This window comes from Centroberyx affinis, unplaced genomic scaffold (genome assembly GCF_046629955.1).
Source record: "Centroberyx affinis isolate AG114_WGS23_722 - 3 ecotype Tasmania unplaced genomic scaffold, CSIRO-AGI_Caff_v1 ptg002518l_1, whole genome shotgun sequence".
NCBI classification, from domain to species: Eukaryota; Metazoa; Chordata; class Actinopteri; order Beryciformes; family Berycidae; genus Centroberyx; species Centroberyx affinis.
In genome coordinates this window covers 1-15,154 of record NW_027280739.1, presented here as the reverse complement: position 1 = coordinate 15,154, position 15,154 = coordinate 1, and the positions used below count along the sequence as shown (strand labels likewise).

General features: G+C 43.2%; 1 protein-coding gene across 1 annotated transcript in view; it reads left to right on the top strand.

Moving 5' to 3' along the window:
- LOC139656705 (BMP/retinoic acid-inducible neural-specific protein 3-like) overlaps positions 1 to 13,802 on the top strand; it is an 89,356-nt gene extending 75,554 nt beyond the window's left edge. Inside the window, exon 6 of the mRNA XM_071534322.1 lies at positions 13,576 to 13,802. Within this exon, the coding sequence (XP_071390423.1) occupies positions 13,576 to 13,802 (227 nt within the window). The remainder of the gene's footprint in view (positions 1 to 13,575) is intronic.
- The last annotated feature ends 1,352 nt before the right edge of the window (positions 13,803 to 15,154 follow it).

The following is a 15,154-nucleotide window of genomic DNA, read 5'->3' as shown; positions in this document are numbered from 1 at the left end:
CCATCTGTCTGCAGACAAATGCAGCGCTGGCCCATCTGGGTTCCTTTTGCTATCCGAGACCTTGGGAATATTCAAGGTTAATGCCCCCTTATTAGGCACAGCCGTCAGACCCCGGAATGGCTTCCCCCCTAATGTATGAGGTCTGCATGTTAACGAATGACTTACACTGGTTAAGTAGAGGTTTGCCATCATGCATCTGTCCTCCATTTATCCTGAATTAATAATGCGGTGGCGGCGGCGGCTGCAGGCTTTCTCAAATGGCGAGGAGTTCAACTTGCTGCTAAAGTGAGTCCAAATGGGGTTTGTCAAAATATCTCCAAAAAAGCCAGTCTGTGAAAACGATATGGCGTCCAACCGACAGTCTTCTACCAAACTCTACTGTTTACAATCTGACCTGACTGTCCGCAAAAATAGATCACTCCGCCTATAACACACTTTCACCTCACAGCAGTCCGTGCTGCAGCAGAGAAAAACAGTTCTGTGATTTCCAGATTAGTGAAAGTGTGTGTAATAGCGGAACTGTGTCATGTTGACTCTCAACTCCCCTGCGGAGCCTGCAAATGACTTTTTTGGAGATATTTTGACAGCTGAGTCTGGAGCCAATACTCTCTGTGGGTCCAAGTACTACAGGTATGGAAGAGACTAATTATATATAGCTCCAAAATGGCTGAACTTATCCTTTAAATGATGGCTATGTGTGAAGCTGAGGATGGCAGAAAGAAAGAAAGAAAGAAAGACATGGAGAAAGCACGTACGAGCAAGCAGGAAGGAGAGAGAGCCAGTAAACTAAAGAGGAGCTCAGTGGAGGAGCCGGTGTTAATGAAAACACAGACCAGGCTCTCACGCCAGACAGTGCAATCTGTCTCGCTGAAATAGAGGCGACACCGGCTCACAGAAATAAAGGAACTGCATGAATATTTCGGAGTCAAAAGGCTAATTACGTGAATATGGTTCCCTCTGTTTATATCGCACCCGGGTTGGGAATTACTTTATTTATTTCCATGCGTTTATTATTTCTTTTATTATTTTATTATGTTATACAGCTCAGTGCTTCGCTTCTACAGGCTGGATGAGATTCGTGCATAACGTTCAGTATGCTGTATCGCACACATACACAGCAATGCACACACACACACACACACACCTCATGCACAGGTCAAGTGTCATTACATTACATTATCATGCCATAGAACAGGACTGATTAAAAATACCACTCTGACATTTTATACAGCAAATCATATGGAAATCTGGAGATTGAAATCGCTCATGTTTGAACAACTGCACGTTTCAGGCTTTTTTATTTTCAGATGTTCTCCATTTTTCTTGCGTTCAGGTAAACAAGGACTCCGTGTAGCACTCAGGCATCAGGAATAGACCAACGACATAAATATATCCCTCCGTTTTCTCTTTCACCGTTTAGAAAAAGACAGACGCGTTGCACATCGCCTACTGTGAAGATCATACCTGTTTTTTGTTTTTCTTCTAACGGACAAGGATAGCAATAACGTTAAACCCGCTCTGGGTTGTAAACTCAGAAAACAAGATTGATTGTATTTTGTAGATACCTGTAAAGATACAAGCAACAATATATTAAAGATAACACCCACGCACACAAAACACTTTTTTTTTTTTTTTTTTTTTACAAATGCCACCGTGTCTTCTGCAGTAAAGCACTGACATTTAGGTAGCTGAATGAAAACACACATACAGCACAATACAGCAACACTCCTTTATTGCAACCCCCCCCCCCCCCATCCCCTGCACACACACACACACACACAGAAACTGTCCCGAGAGCCAATCGAGAGGCGATTCCTCCCTCCATCCTTCATCCAAACAACCACCAATTTATTCCCCTGCAGCGATTCCCTACAGTCAGCAGGCGATACTTGTAATACCCTGCAATGACAGATCTTCAGACACTATCTCAATCGGAGGGTGGGTGGGTGGGGGTGGGGGGGGGGGATTTGGCAGGAGGAAACGAACCGGCAACATTCTCCCCTTTCCTCAAGCCGTGTGTCGTCGCGTAAAGCGTCCTTGAGCGACCTCCGGCTCGCTCGGCGGGAGAAAGCGAAGAAGCAGAAGAAGAAGAAGAAGAAGAAGAAGAAGAAGAAGAAGAAGAAGACCGCGCGTTTTTTGCCTGGACCGCTCCCGAAATGTGTTGGGGATGTTTGCCCAAAAAAAAGAGAGGAAAAATGGGTGAGAGCTGCTCCCCTCAGGTGTAAGTAGCTTGAAAATAGCAGGCTGGATACAAGAGAGAGATTGAACCCCCCTCTCCTCTCTCTCTCTCTCTCTCTCTCACACACACACACACACACGCGTTCGCCTAAATCCATTATCCGTTTCTGATCTCTCGGCGGGAGCGGGAGAGGTAGTTCATCTTCAAATAGCTATGCTAAAGGCACAGCGGCCTCCTAAGGTGTTTGTTTCCGAGGTACGGCGAGCAGAATTTGACCCGGCGGATAATAAAATGATACAGCGAACACGGCGCTGAGGAGGAAGTGTGTTGTTTCCACTCGAGCAGACGGGAACTAAGCGATTGTCGAACTTTTTTTTTTTTTTCCCACGCGGGGAGTCCGAAATTTAATAAAACGGGAGTCTCTCCCTGGAGCCCCGGCGCTTTAAAAGAGACTTTTTTTTATTTTTGACGCGGGAAACAAGCACACAACCCGGTTTGGGTCTTCCGTGGTATATGAAATACACTTTTCAACGATGCACCTGTAAAATAGGCAAACAAAGAGAGTGAAAGTTGGTTTTCTTTTTGGTATACCAGAATGTCCACAACCCCCAGTCAGTATGCAGACCTGTTTTGATGTAAAAAACAAACATATTCTGGTCTGAATCCACACATATCCGCACAAGTCTAACCATATCACAGTAATACACCTGAATGCATCTCCGCATTATGCTAATCTGCTGATTGGCAACCAGCATTAGGTATGAATCATCCATGAAATCATTGTGCAAATCAAAGGAAACAGTGCATTGCAGATCTGTGGCACATTAACCACACACCTGCGAGTGTGTTCCTACGCAACACACACGTAAATACACACACACACACACACACCAATCACTGACACTGACAATAATTATATAGGGCACACTAGATGCATTTGCATGATCAAGTTGAGCCTGTGGAATAAGCCTCAGAGTCAGTGTACATATTTGATGTATATATGAGCTGTCGTGTTGTATTTGTTCTATTCTCCTCTACGTGGGACGCTGTTCAATGCGTCGGCAATACAAACCTGGTGACATTTCAGAAGGAGCAGAATAATTATGTATGCGCTCTATGTATGTGTGTGTGTGTGTGTGTGTGACTTATTGAATGGTGTGTTTGCACGACGGTGTGTACAGAAGATACGGCGGTGCTTATGCGAGTATGTTTGCAAATCAGTCATCCCTCCGCAAAGTGCGTCCATAATCAGCCGTGTTATACGTGCCGCGCTGGCTGGTGTCATCGCTCTCTCTTTCTCTCTCTCTCTCTCTCTCTCTCTCCGGGCTTCACACCTCCCGTTCTTTTAACTCGCTTTATCTTCCTCGACCTCTCGGCCGCATAGATCAAGAGGCGGAGGAGGTGTCTGCGTTTATGCCTCCCCGCCAAACTCGGATGAGGAGGAAAACGGCGCTTCTAGTTGAGATTGATCCTCTTTACGAGACGGTAGAGGCGGAAGGTATGTCGTTGAAGCATTTTTTTTTTTTTTTTTTTTTTTTTTCCCTCACGTTACGATCAGCCGCAAGAGTCCAATAAGCACACGAGCCTGATAGCATTGCTTCCCCAAACCCCGGGGAGGGGAAGCCGAACTGTACCGCGGCTGATGGAGAAATGACTCCAATTTCTCACTTAGGCTGTGAGTCTGAGAGACGTGTGTGAGAGGTTAAATGTAAATCCGTCATGTGTATGTGTGTGTGCTCGTGTTTCACAACACGGAGTTACAATTCCTCAGCCTGGTAAAGCAGACCTCCCTGGCAGCAAGGCCTAACATGGGGGAATTTATCTATCATCGGGCCCCATTTGTATTCCACTGGAAGCCAGAGCTTTGCAATTCTCAGTGATGAACTGGTGAAGAATTTGAATGTGAACTGCTGGTGCTCGGTCTCCTATCCGCTCATCAGGGGGACTGACCATGGAAATAGTACCAGAATATCCTAAGCTAAGTAAGAGTAGCGGTACTGTTCTGCTGAAATGAGGCTATACTCAAGAAGTGAATCAACTGATAAAAGTCGTAGGTGAAAAGTAGCTAATTGAAAATGTGCTCAGAGTAAATGCAATGCAAAAAGGATGGGGGACAGAGGTCAAGCTAGGTTCTGTTCATTGAAAAAACCTTTACAAAATAAAGCAATGTATGAATCAGCACATCCTTTTAAGGATATATATAGAGAGCATGAATATCTCCAACAACTGCCTATCAACTTCCATAACTGTTTTCTCGCTACAAATGAACAGTGGATATTGCACATTTTATAGTCTATGTTGAGTATCCTAACTCCATTCTGAAATTCAGAAAAAAGTGCTCATCCCCATTATTCAACAGTGTTACTTCATTGACGTCGCTAGCAAGGCCACTGTAGGCTACTAGCTAGACAAGCCAATAGTCAAATACTGGATTGATGGCTATTTAACTAATGTTAAGTAAGCTACTATTCATGGATTAATTTGAGCATTTAATGTTCCATAATTTTTATGGAGAGGCTACATGTGAACGCTGTAATAGATGTGATTTAAAATGTAACAAAGTATGGTAAAAGTAAAATCGCTAACTTCAAAAAATGCTTAAAAAGTACAAGTACACAAACAAGAGTAATTGTAATTTGTTATTTCCACCCTATACCGATCAACAGGAGTTGTGAGTTGTGTTTGATTCCTACAGAAGGCGCTCCAATTATAACAACAACTTTTTTATTATTAATGCTGAGTTGTTGGCTGCATGGAAGTAAGGTATTTTTCCATACCAGGGTCAGGTAAACAATCCCTATTCAGGGCCAGTGAGGACCAGAAGACTCACATTCATTCAAATCACTTGCTGTATTGTATAATCTACTGTATCTTTCATATGATCAGGGCAATATTGGGTTAAATTAATCATACGTCAAAGTCCTTTTTCTCAACTTGTATGCGTCTCACAGATAACCATATAATTTTCATTATAGATATGATTATACGGAAGCGTAATGCATTCACTTGAGAAAAAAAATTGCCCTGTTTTTCTGAATTAGTGAGATAATCATCTCAGAATTCTGAGAAAAGTTTTCCTTACGAGGTCAATACTACGGAAGTGCAATCCCAAGAGAAGCTCTCATTCCTACTTGAGAGCTCGATTTCATGGAAGCAAATGTGTATTGATCCCGTACTTGAAATCATATAGCACTGTTGGAGGGTTAGGCTGATTAGCAGCAGCAACCGTATGGCTACTCCATGCAGGGAAGAGCTTCTCGCAGGATTTTGAGGTATCTCGTTAATTCAGAAAAACAGAGCAGAATTTTTTTTTTCCATGAAAACTTTTCTCAGAATTCTGAGATAATTATCTCTTTAATTCAGAAAAACCGGGCAATTTTTTTTTTTCTCAAGTGAATGCATTACGCTTCCGTATGATTATACATAACCGTAACATGTTTTGATAAGACCCCTGGAACCTATCCATATACAGTTCAGTGTATGGTGTGTGTGTGTATGATTGCTTAAGAATGTACAGTCATCTCAAGTACAGGGAGCTCTCCTGGTCTCTTGAAGGATTTCCAACTAATTATGGAAGATGTGGTTGGGAAAAACTGACAGTCTTGAGGGGATTATGGGCTAATCTGAAAACAAAAAGCTTACTTTATTAAAAAGCAAATGTAATTAGAGTGTATCAGTTATGGATCACAAACTACTGAATACAAAGACACCCCCCCCACATTTTTTTGTTTTGTTTTTTACCTGATCCCTTTACCACTGGATTTACACAGATACAAACGTGTTACAGTACCAGATAGGAGGGTTTTTTTTTTTATTGCTGGCTATGCAATGAAAAAGCCATCAGATCTCGGGGCTGTTAAAGTGACATTTCACTTTGGTGTTAACATTTTCACTTTTCAGCACATCCACCTCCATAGAAGTTCAGGAGTAGTCAACCTCTAGCATCAGCTGCCCCGGGGAGGTGCTGTCACCACCAGCAGGGAGACCTTTACCCCGCTCTTCACACTTAACAATGAAAGTGATAGTGATGATTTTTACAGCTCCCCAGAGTGGCCAATCTGCGTCATTTAGTCTCATATTCAGCCTTCAAATCTTATTTTTCTTAAACCAAGAGAAAAATTCTACCAATGAGGTGAGATAACTCCACTTGTTTCCAATGCAGCTTCACTTGTTTCAGGAATTTTCTAGAAATGAGTGTCAATATCATGAAGCAAGTCAGAATAAGGCAGATCACTGCACTGCTATGAAGAAAATGGCACTTGATTCTACAAAATTCTTGAAACAAGTTGATTTGCATTGGAAACAAGTGAAATAATGGAACCCCAGTGGTAGATTTCTTCACTTATTTTAAGAAAATTAAAAGTTTAGGACTCAATAATACACTAAATCACTTGTTACATTGAGTTTTTTTGCAGTGTAAACTCTTATAGAGGTATATGCAGTAAAAACATGAGTAAAAAATCTCTCATTTACTTTGAGAATTTTAGTCTTCCAGGGATGTAAAATGAAATATCGGGACCTTGATCTCTGGCAGGATCAATCAATCTAATGAACAGCAACCGATCTTATTTCAAAATGTAACTCGAGCCTCGTTTTTTAATACAGAGGAGCTATAGAGACTGCCAAGTGTGAAAAACCCATCCTCGCTAACTATAGTGCGAGATGCGTGATGGATGGCGCCTTTAATGTGCTACAGACACTTTGTGGTGATGGAGATAGCAGCTTACTCGACAGCTCCGGACCCTCTGTTTTCCGCTCCGTCTCTCCCAGCCGGCGTGCGTCCCGCGGAATGAAAAAAAAAACAAAAACGGGGAGAACGGCACCGCGCGGCCGCCTAAAAAAAACGCCCCCGATCGCACCGTCTGTCATGTTGTTAACCGAATTAAAAGGCGGCAGAATAATAAGGAGGATTATCGGAGTGGCTGTCGAGAGGACACGTGCGGGATTTAATGAGACGATCTGCGCTCGGATGGAGCCGACGGAGGGAACGAAGTGACACGCATCATAAGAAAGGGGTTTCTCCTGACACCATGTCGTGTGCCACTCATGACAGGCAGCTGTAAACATATCAATTCTAATTTGAGCGGTGACAGCGACTGGAGTGTATTCGAGGGGAAACGGCATATTTGTGTACATGTTTTCTGTCAGCACAGCAAGCAATATGGAATTGAAACAAGAGAATTGCGATAAGTCACAGTTTCGGGGTCACAGATCAATGAACATCAGGCAGTTTTTAACAAAGGACACACCTTAGAAAGATTTATATTATCCTTACAAAGGTGGGTGAACTCTATTCGAAAAACCAAAAAAAAGGGTGAGCAGAGTTTAGTTGAGTTCACTCTCCACCGCGCTGCACATAGCGTTTTTGGGCTCTGACTTTTTGTAGTGCCCCACGTCCTTGTAGGGAGTTAAATGAACAGGCCTCAGCCAGCCAGTCACTTAGCTGTCGTCTCCGCCTGATGATGTCATGAATCACTAACTCAGCCCGGAGACTGAGATTCTGGGGCCGCGCGGTCGGCCATTATGGAAAATAACCCCCCCGGCCTCTTTATCTGATAGATTTTGAGTGAGCCAAATTGTCCATAAATTTGGGACATGGAGTCATAAATGTCAGAAAAAGGGAGGAAAACAGACAGACAAATTCCTCCAGCGTGATGGCAGTGCTAATGATCACTGAGACCGTGTGGGGGGAAGAGAGAGAGAAAGAGAAAGGGAGAGAGAGAGAGAGAGAAAGCGGAGGAGGGAGCGATGCTAAGGGAGAGTTGAAGGCGAGCTGGAATGAGCAAGAGAGGGAGATGTTTGAGGACAGAGCGAAAGAAGAAGAGAGGATGGGGGGGGGGGTTGGTGGATGAGGAGTAAAGGGGGAATGTGTACGTGCGAGTTAATCAGCGATAGAGGGAGGAAGACAAAGAGGAGGAGAGGAAGAGAGAGACGCAAGGGCAGAGGGAAACGGATAGGGAGTGTGTCGAGGCATTGTTGTACGGAGGCATTTGATCTCCGCCGGCTAATGGTCAGGCCGAGGCTCGCTGTGGGCCATCTCTGCTGGAGCCGCGCACGGCAGAGCGGACGGGCTAGCAGCAGCAGTCGGAGGCCGGCTCCCAGCTCTCCAGTGGCGAAGCAGGAAGACGTGGCTTTTATCAAGACCAAAATCCACCCCGAAAAACAACTCACACAGGATATTCTAATGAGCTCATTATGTCAATACGGGGCTTTCAGCTGATGTAACGCACCCTCGGGCGGCCATATTGGAGGTCCTCAGCTTTTAGCCATGGTTCATTTCTGTGCCGTTTTTGACTGGGAACTGATAATTTTGCCACTATTACATCTTGTTTGTATTAATAATTTCAGCTTGGTAGCTAGCTAACTATATGGTCAGCCAACCGTCTTGTTTTCTGAAAGCATTTGATATGAACACTAGCTAACGCATCTAGTAGTTAGCATTAGTAGTGGCTAGTAGTTGCAGGTTAACATTAGCATCAGTTGATTTTGCTTAGAGGTCCCATATTCTCCACTTTTCAGTGTTTTATTTTCTATCTTGAGGTCCACTCAAAGCTGTGTGTGTGGTGTCATGTACCAAAAACACTCTCAATCCATTTTTATACGTTCATTTTCTAGCATTTCTCTGAGCCTTACCAAGAACAGGCTGTTTCTGTCGCTGTGCCTTTAAGGCTCATTAATATTAACGACCCCTCTGAGACACCGTGGCCCGGCAGCTACAGGTAGGGAAAACTTTCCGCTAATAAACAATGACAACCGCTCAACCGCTTTGAAAAAAACACTTTGTTTATAATTTCTTACAAAAATGATAATGAGCGAACCTTTGTGACGCCACAAAGTTACAGAAGTCCAAACGGCTCGTTTAGAGGCTTTTCGAATATGGATTGTGTGGAGTTAGTTGGCGACCGTGCGTTTTGATACTTTCACCATGTTCCAACTCCTTTACAATCAAAGAGGCAAGGGGAATCCTGTTTTACACGATATGGGACCTTTAATTTGTCTGTTAGCTAGTTAGCTAGCTGGCAAACCCAAAAACCAACTGTTTGCTCAGGTTAACTGAGCTGTTGAGCTCAAGCTACAACTCAGAGTGTTTTGGAGTAGAGACTAGGGCTAAAGACAAGACAGTTTACTGTGTCACTTATCAGAATATTCGGTTTTACTTAGAACGTTAATGAATTGGCCTGCACCCACACTATAAAAGTATTTTTCAAGTATCCCTCTTTTCTTTGCCTGGTTATTATTATATATTTAGACATTTTGTGCTCAGCCAATTATCTTATGGGTCTGATGGATTTGGTTGCTAGGAGATTCATGATGCAACTGCAAAGCCTGTAACTGTGGAAATCAACAGCTCTGCCAGAACAGACACCAGACAAACACAGCTCGCGTCTGCAATATCAGGATGAAACAAAATATGGATCCGCTTCATTTACACTGGATACCAGACTGAGTTTGTGGCTTGGCTGGCAACCGAACCAGCTGTCTCAACTTTTGTTATTTGCAATTTTGCTAAAATAAAGAGTGTTTTACCATGAGAGGATGAGTCAGTGTCCTTCCTCACTGAAGTTCTTCGGGTGTGACTAAATGCCACCTCTTTCAAACTATGGCTTGGGTGCGTTTTTTTTCTTTTCTGGTGGGATCCTACTGTACATGACAACAGTATAAATATGTTTTCATGAGCCTGGATCCTGGGGTAAAAATACATTTTTCATGTGTGTCCCTGAACTGTGTTAGCGCTACTGTGATAATTAGTCGAGTGCCGTAATTATCCAGTTGCATCTTGATAATATCACAATCATATTATGTTTTTTGATTATGTCCATAAATCGTTTAATATTTAATTGCTGTCACTTAGCCATGAAATCAAGCCAACAATGTTGCTCACTCAATAACAGCTGCTCTTTTCAACTGTGCTCTCTCCTCTGTATCTTACTAGACAAACTATTATCCTTTACTTATGTGGACAATTTATTCATTTACAGGTTTTTTCATAGTTGATGTTATGATTGTGTAAAAAAAAACACCATTACACAGGAATTTAAGTAGCTATTCCTTATGCCATAGTCTAGGGTGGACGCTTAGAAAGTGGTTGAAATGCATATTGAGGTTGGTTTGAATTAGGTCACACATCCAGAAGGCACAACTAGAAGTTTTAACATCACAGAAAAAAAATAAAAATCCTCAGTTCACACACAGCACTGATCAGACACGGCACCATCATCAGTCTCCTAGCAACAAAAGCTACAGCATCTATATGTCTAATTACAGGACATCACTTGCATATTTACTTTCCTTCAGTTTCAGCTAGGTAATATAGCCTGTATTACCGGCTAATGATGTTCAATTCATAATCACATTCATAAGTCATTTAAATGTAATTGCTGCGACTAATTTGTTAAATCACGCCATCAAATAACCGTCTTAATTTACCCAGGAATTGGAAAAGCTGAAAATAACTTGTGTATCATCCAACATTAGCCACAGCATTTCACTTTGAGGTCTCTTCTTCTGCTTTCTTCCACATGCCTATTGTATCTAATCATTTCAGGTGGGGTTTTATACTGTGGTTCACAGCATTTAGCAAATATTAACTCATATGCTATGACAATATGTACACATATACACTGTATATTGGGGCACAATTCCCTTGCTTACCAGCACTTTGACATCAGAAAAGCAATCCTTTATCTAATAAGACTAATTTGCAATCTGTGACTGTACTGCAATTCCTCCAAATAATGAAGCCACAGGTGTAGCCAATATAAAAGCGCTCCATTTTTCATTTCCTGCATTTTCAGCATATTCTTTCTTAAATGTAAAGAAAAGTAGAACCTATTTATATCCATGTGCTTCCTAATAGCTGAAAAGAGACGCTTCCCTGCAGCGGTGGAGCTAAAGTCTAGCAACTTCACTGCCTCATGCCGTGCATGCAGCGGAAAGTTTGACCTCCAAAAAGGCAGCATTTGTATCCCGCATAAATGGTTCGATGTCTGCCTTCCATCTCTTCCCAACGATCAATTTATACCTAGCCGGCTCATTGCAGCTATTACAGCTTAGGGAAGATTAGTAGGGGTGAAATAGTGAAACAGGCAGTGAAAGCAGACCAGCCGAGGAATGTAGCAAGCAAACAGTGAAACGCCAAAGTTAATGTTACCCTACTAATTTAGCCTCATGTCAGCAGGGAGTCGGGCTGCAGTGAGAGAGAGAGAGGGGTAGAGACAGAAAGAGATGAGAGAGTCGAGAGGAGCAAGAGATGCAAGGAAGAAAGAGAGCGAGAAAGACACACAGTGAGACGCAGAGACGGAAATCTCCGGAGAGAGAGCGCGAGCGACTGTACAGAAGAGGAAGATCATACGGAGAGAAAGAGGCAGAGCTACACAGAAGAGAGGGGAGGATAGGGAGAAGAGACCGCGGTGTCAGCGGGGATCACTGAACACTGTAATAGGCTTGAGTCTCGTCAGTTCGGCTCAGCTCAGGTCGGCTTGGCCGCGAGTTCCCTCGCTGTCTCCCTGCCAACAACAACACATGGGAATATGATTCTCCAGCAGACCCAGAACAATCCTAGAAGGTCTCACTTAGTTGGCTGTGGGAGAAAAAAAGAAATAACAGGGTCAAGTTTCCCAAAGGCTTAGTACTGGCATAATCTTTTGCCCATCGGTTCGTAATGGAACGAAAATGATCTTAATGCGAAAAATGCTTTTGGCAAACCCAGCAAAGGGTAGGAGCCGTGTCTTCTGTGCAGACATTATTCTCAGTGTAATTTAGTCTTTCTCTGTCAAAGACCCCCCTCAAAATGATGACCGTTTGACTGGATAGCACCATTTGAAATGATCTGTCCATTTTGGCCAGGACAGTGAAATAGATGTCCATTTGGCTGGGACAACAAAGTAGTTATCTATTCTGGCCAAGGTTCCCCATCTGGGAAAACCATTTCAAGATTTGGCTATGCCAGTACTACACAGGCTGTGGTTGCTCAAACTATGGCTCAGGAGCCATGGGTCCAATATCTCATTTGGGTCCCAGGTTGAAAATATTCGAGCTTTTGGTTGGACAGAGGCGAGAAACACATTCTCACATTCAAACATACGCTCACATTGTGCTAACTTGACCCCATGGAATGAAAAATAACTTCTTCTTTCTTGTACCTTTTTGCCATTGTTGCTGGACTTAGTGTATACCTATACACCAATACAGGCAAAATAAAGTTGATTTCAAGAAATTTTGAATCAAAATTAAGAGATTGTCTCTTTCCGGTAAACAGCACATTTCTGTTGATGATTCATCCTGCACTCGGGGGGCATATACAAAAATTTCATCCAATGATATTTTTTATAACCGTTGGAATTATTCCCCCCCAAAACCCGCAATGATGCTAGATCAGAGGCAAATCATGCTCTCTATGCCACTTCATGGGGTCTTTAATTTGGTAATACTGATCTATGACAGCAGACTATTATTCATTTTTCTGAGAACTACCCATGTAGACAACCTCTGGTTTCCACTTTCCACAATCCTTGACTCAAATACAGTTGTCCCAGGATTATGGCTAGTTCTAGGAAATGATACAGTATATGAGATCAATTTTCAAAAGGCCATTAGCTCAAAATTTGATTTGAAAGATTGTTTTTCTTATAGAATATCTATCAAATTTATCTCATTCCCAGGATCACTCTCAAATGAGATAAGAATCAATAAAATATGCTTTGGATTGACATTTTGACAGAGGCTGGTGAAATGTTATAGCCCTGTAGCAGTTGAAATCCTTTTATTTATGTGCATTAGCAACAAAACCATAATAGGTTACGATAATTGATATTGCCTTTTTGCGCATTTGACATGGAATAGGCCTATCACTATTTTTTGTGCATTTGAGGGGGCGCACAAAAGAGAGAGGAGAGAAAATGCCCTCTTGCCATTTTAGCGCATGCTTTTGTTGGTCTAATCGGCTTGTGATTACCGATTTTGACCTACCTTGTTTGGAGTTGCAGTCGAGCCATGAGATAAATGAAAATGCCCACCCGAACGTGACGCATGCTATCACTCTCCAGATAACTAGCGTGTTTCTAAATGGCAATATCGCAAATGGCGTAATTGTGAATACCGTGAGCTTTTAATGGTGGGGTGAATGAGCATAACGGCACATTGAGGCGCAGGTGTTTACTTTGTAATGGCAATTCATTAGAATATAACAGCTTTTTTTTGTATTCAAATGACACTTGAAACCACCTCCTCAGTCAGTCATTATCTACGCATGCCACAAGGGGTATTAGACAGTGTGGCGAATAGGTTTTCAGTGCTTAAAAAAAACGTATTGTTAACATATAATTACATGAGAAAGACTAATTTTGCTTCTAATTTGCTCTTTTCTTTCTCTCTCTCTCTGTCGATCTCCCCTCCAGATGAATTCAAAGCCTTCCTGAAGCGCTTGCCCACCGACCGGTTCCTGAATGTGTCCACGATCTCCAAGTTCTGGTCGGCCGACCCGCCCCTCCAGAAGCGCTACGCCCAGCTGGAGTCCAGCACCGCCCTGGTCCAGGGGAAAGCCCAGAAGATTGTCAGGAAGCTGTTCACCCTGAGCAAACGCTGCCCCAAACTGCCCCGCATCAGCCTGCCCCGAGAGAGGTAGGCCTACCGGGATACTTTGAAAACAAACAAAATGGAAAAAGGCATCGTTTGTCAGGACTGGGAGCTTTGGGGCGGCTGCTTTGTGCTGAGTCATTACGGCTGTAGGCTCCCGAACAGCCTGCCTCCAGAGAGGTACATTAGGAAAACCCAGAGCTACATCGGGAGAAGAGCTCTGCCTTTGAATTTAGCAAAGCCCCGATAGGTATACACACGGGAAGGTGGGGTTTAAGCAGGAAAAACACGCCAGTGGGGTACACAATTGCTCCCTCTTAGCAGATTTCCGTCCAAAACATTTATTTTTAGATTGCTGCCAAGCCAAATGCCGTGCTTTTGGCTCTCTGCTGTCAACAGATGTACAGCAGTAAAAATTTATAATTGCGCAATGCTGTCGGGCGTATAGAGAGACCGGTAGCAACAGCAGCCAGTTTAGTTGTACCCCACAAGTACCTGGATGGGTCGGGCATATCTGTAGTCTGCAATGATCCCTAATAGAAATAAAGTACGGATAAAGTGTGGATTGTACTGAAAGTAAAGTTTCATTTCACACCATTTCACGCAATGGTGGAGAGTTTGTCATCTCCAAAAGATTAACGTAATAATCCACAACAATTTCATATAAAGCAACAGCAGTTTGTTTAGACTAAGAAGAAGAAGAACTGGGTAGTTAGCATGAGCAGCAATAGCCACCATGGCTGAACAGACAAAGAACAGAGAAACTCAAAACTGCATCAACAGAAAATCCAAGGACAAAGAATTCCGCGAGAACTTTCGGATCCCAACTTTAAGAAAGATCTCCAGAAAGACCTTCAGCAGAGAAAAATAGCTCCCTTAAAGTATTGCCAAACACCATCCAACGTTGTAATCCCGCTCCTGCTTGGAAATCACCATCTAGCCACAACGTGACTGACTGACTCCTCTGTTCTGATGGTGAATTCGACACCTGTGGTTGATTACCAAGCAAAATACCTGTGCATGCTTCACTCGGCCGTCATTTACATGGCAATTTGGCTGCTGCGCCCTGGGAGGGGGGAAATCAAGCCTGTGAAAGGCAGGTGTGGAGAGAGGGAGGGAAACAGAGTAAGAGAGAGAGAGAGAGAGAGAGAGAGAGAGAGAGAGAGAGAGAGAGAGAGAGATGTGAAGATTCATTGGGAGAGAAGATGTAAGAGAAAGACAGTGAGAGAGGAGAGACGGCGAGAGAATGCGCGAGAGATGTGACGATTAGGAGGGAGAGTCCGAGAGAACGAAAGAGAGGGAGAGAGAGAGAGAGAGAAGAGAGAGAGAGAGAGAGAGAGAGAGAGAGAGAGAGAGAGAGAGAGAGAGAGAGAGACAGAGAGAGAGAGAGAGAGAGAGAGG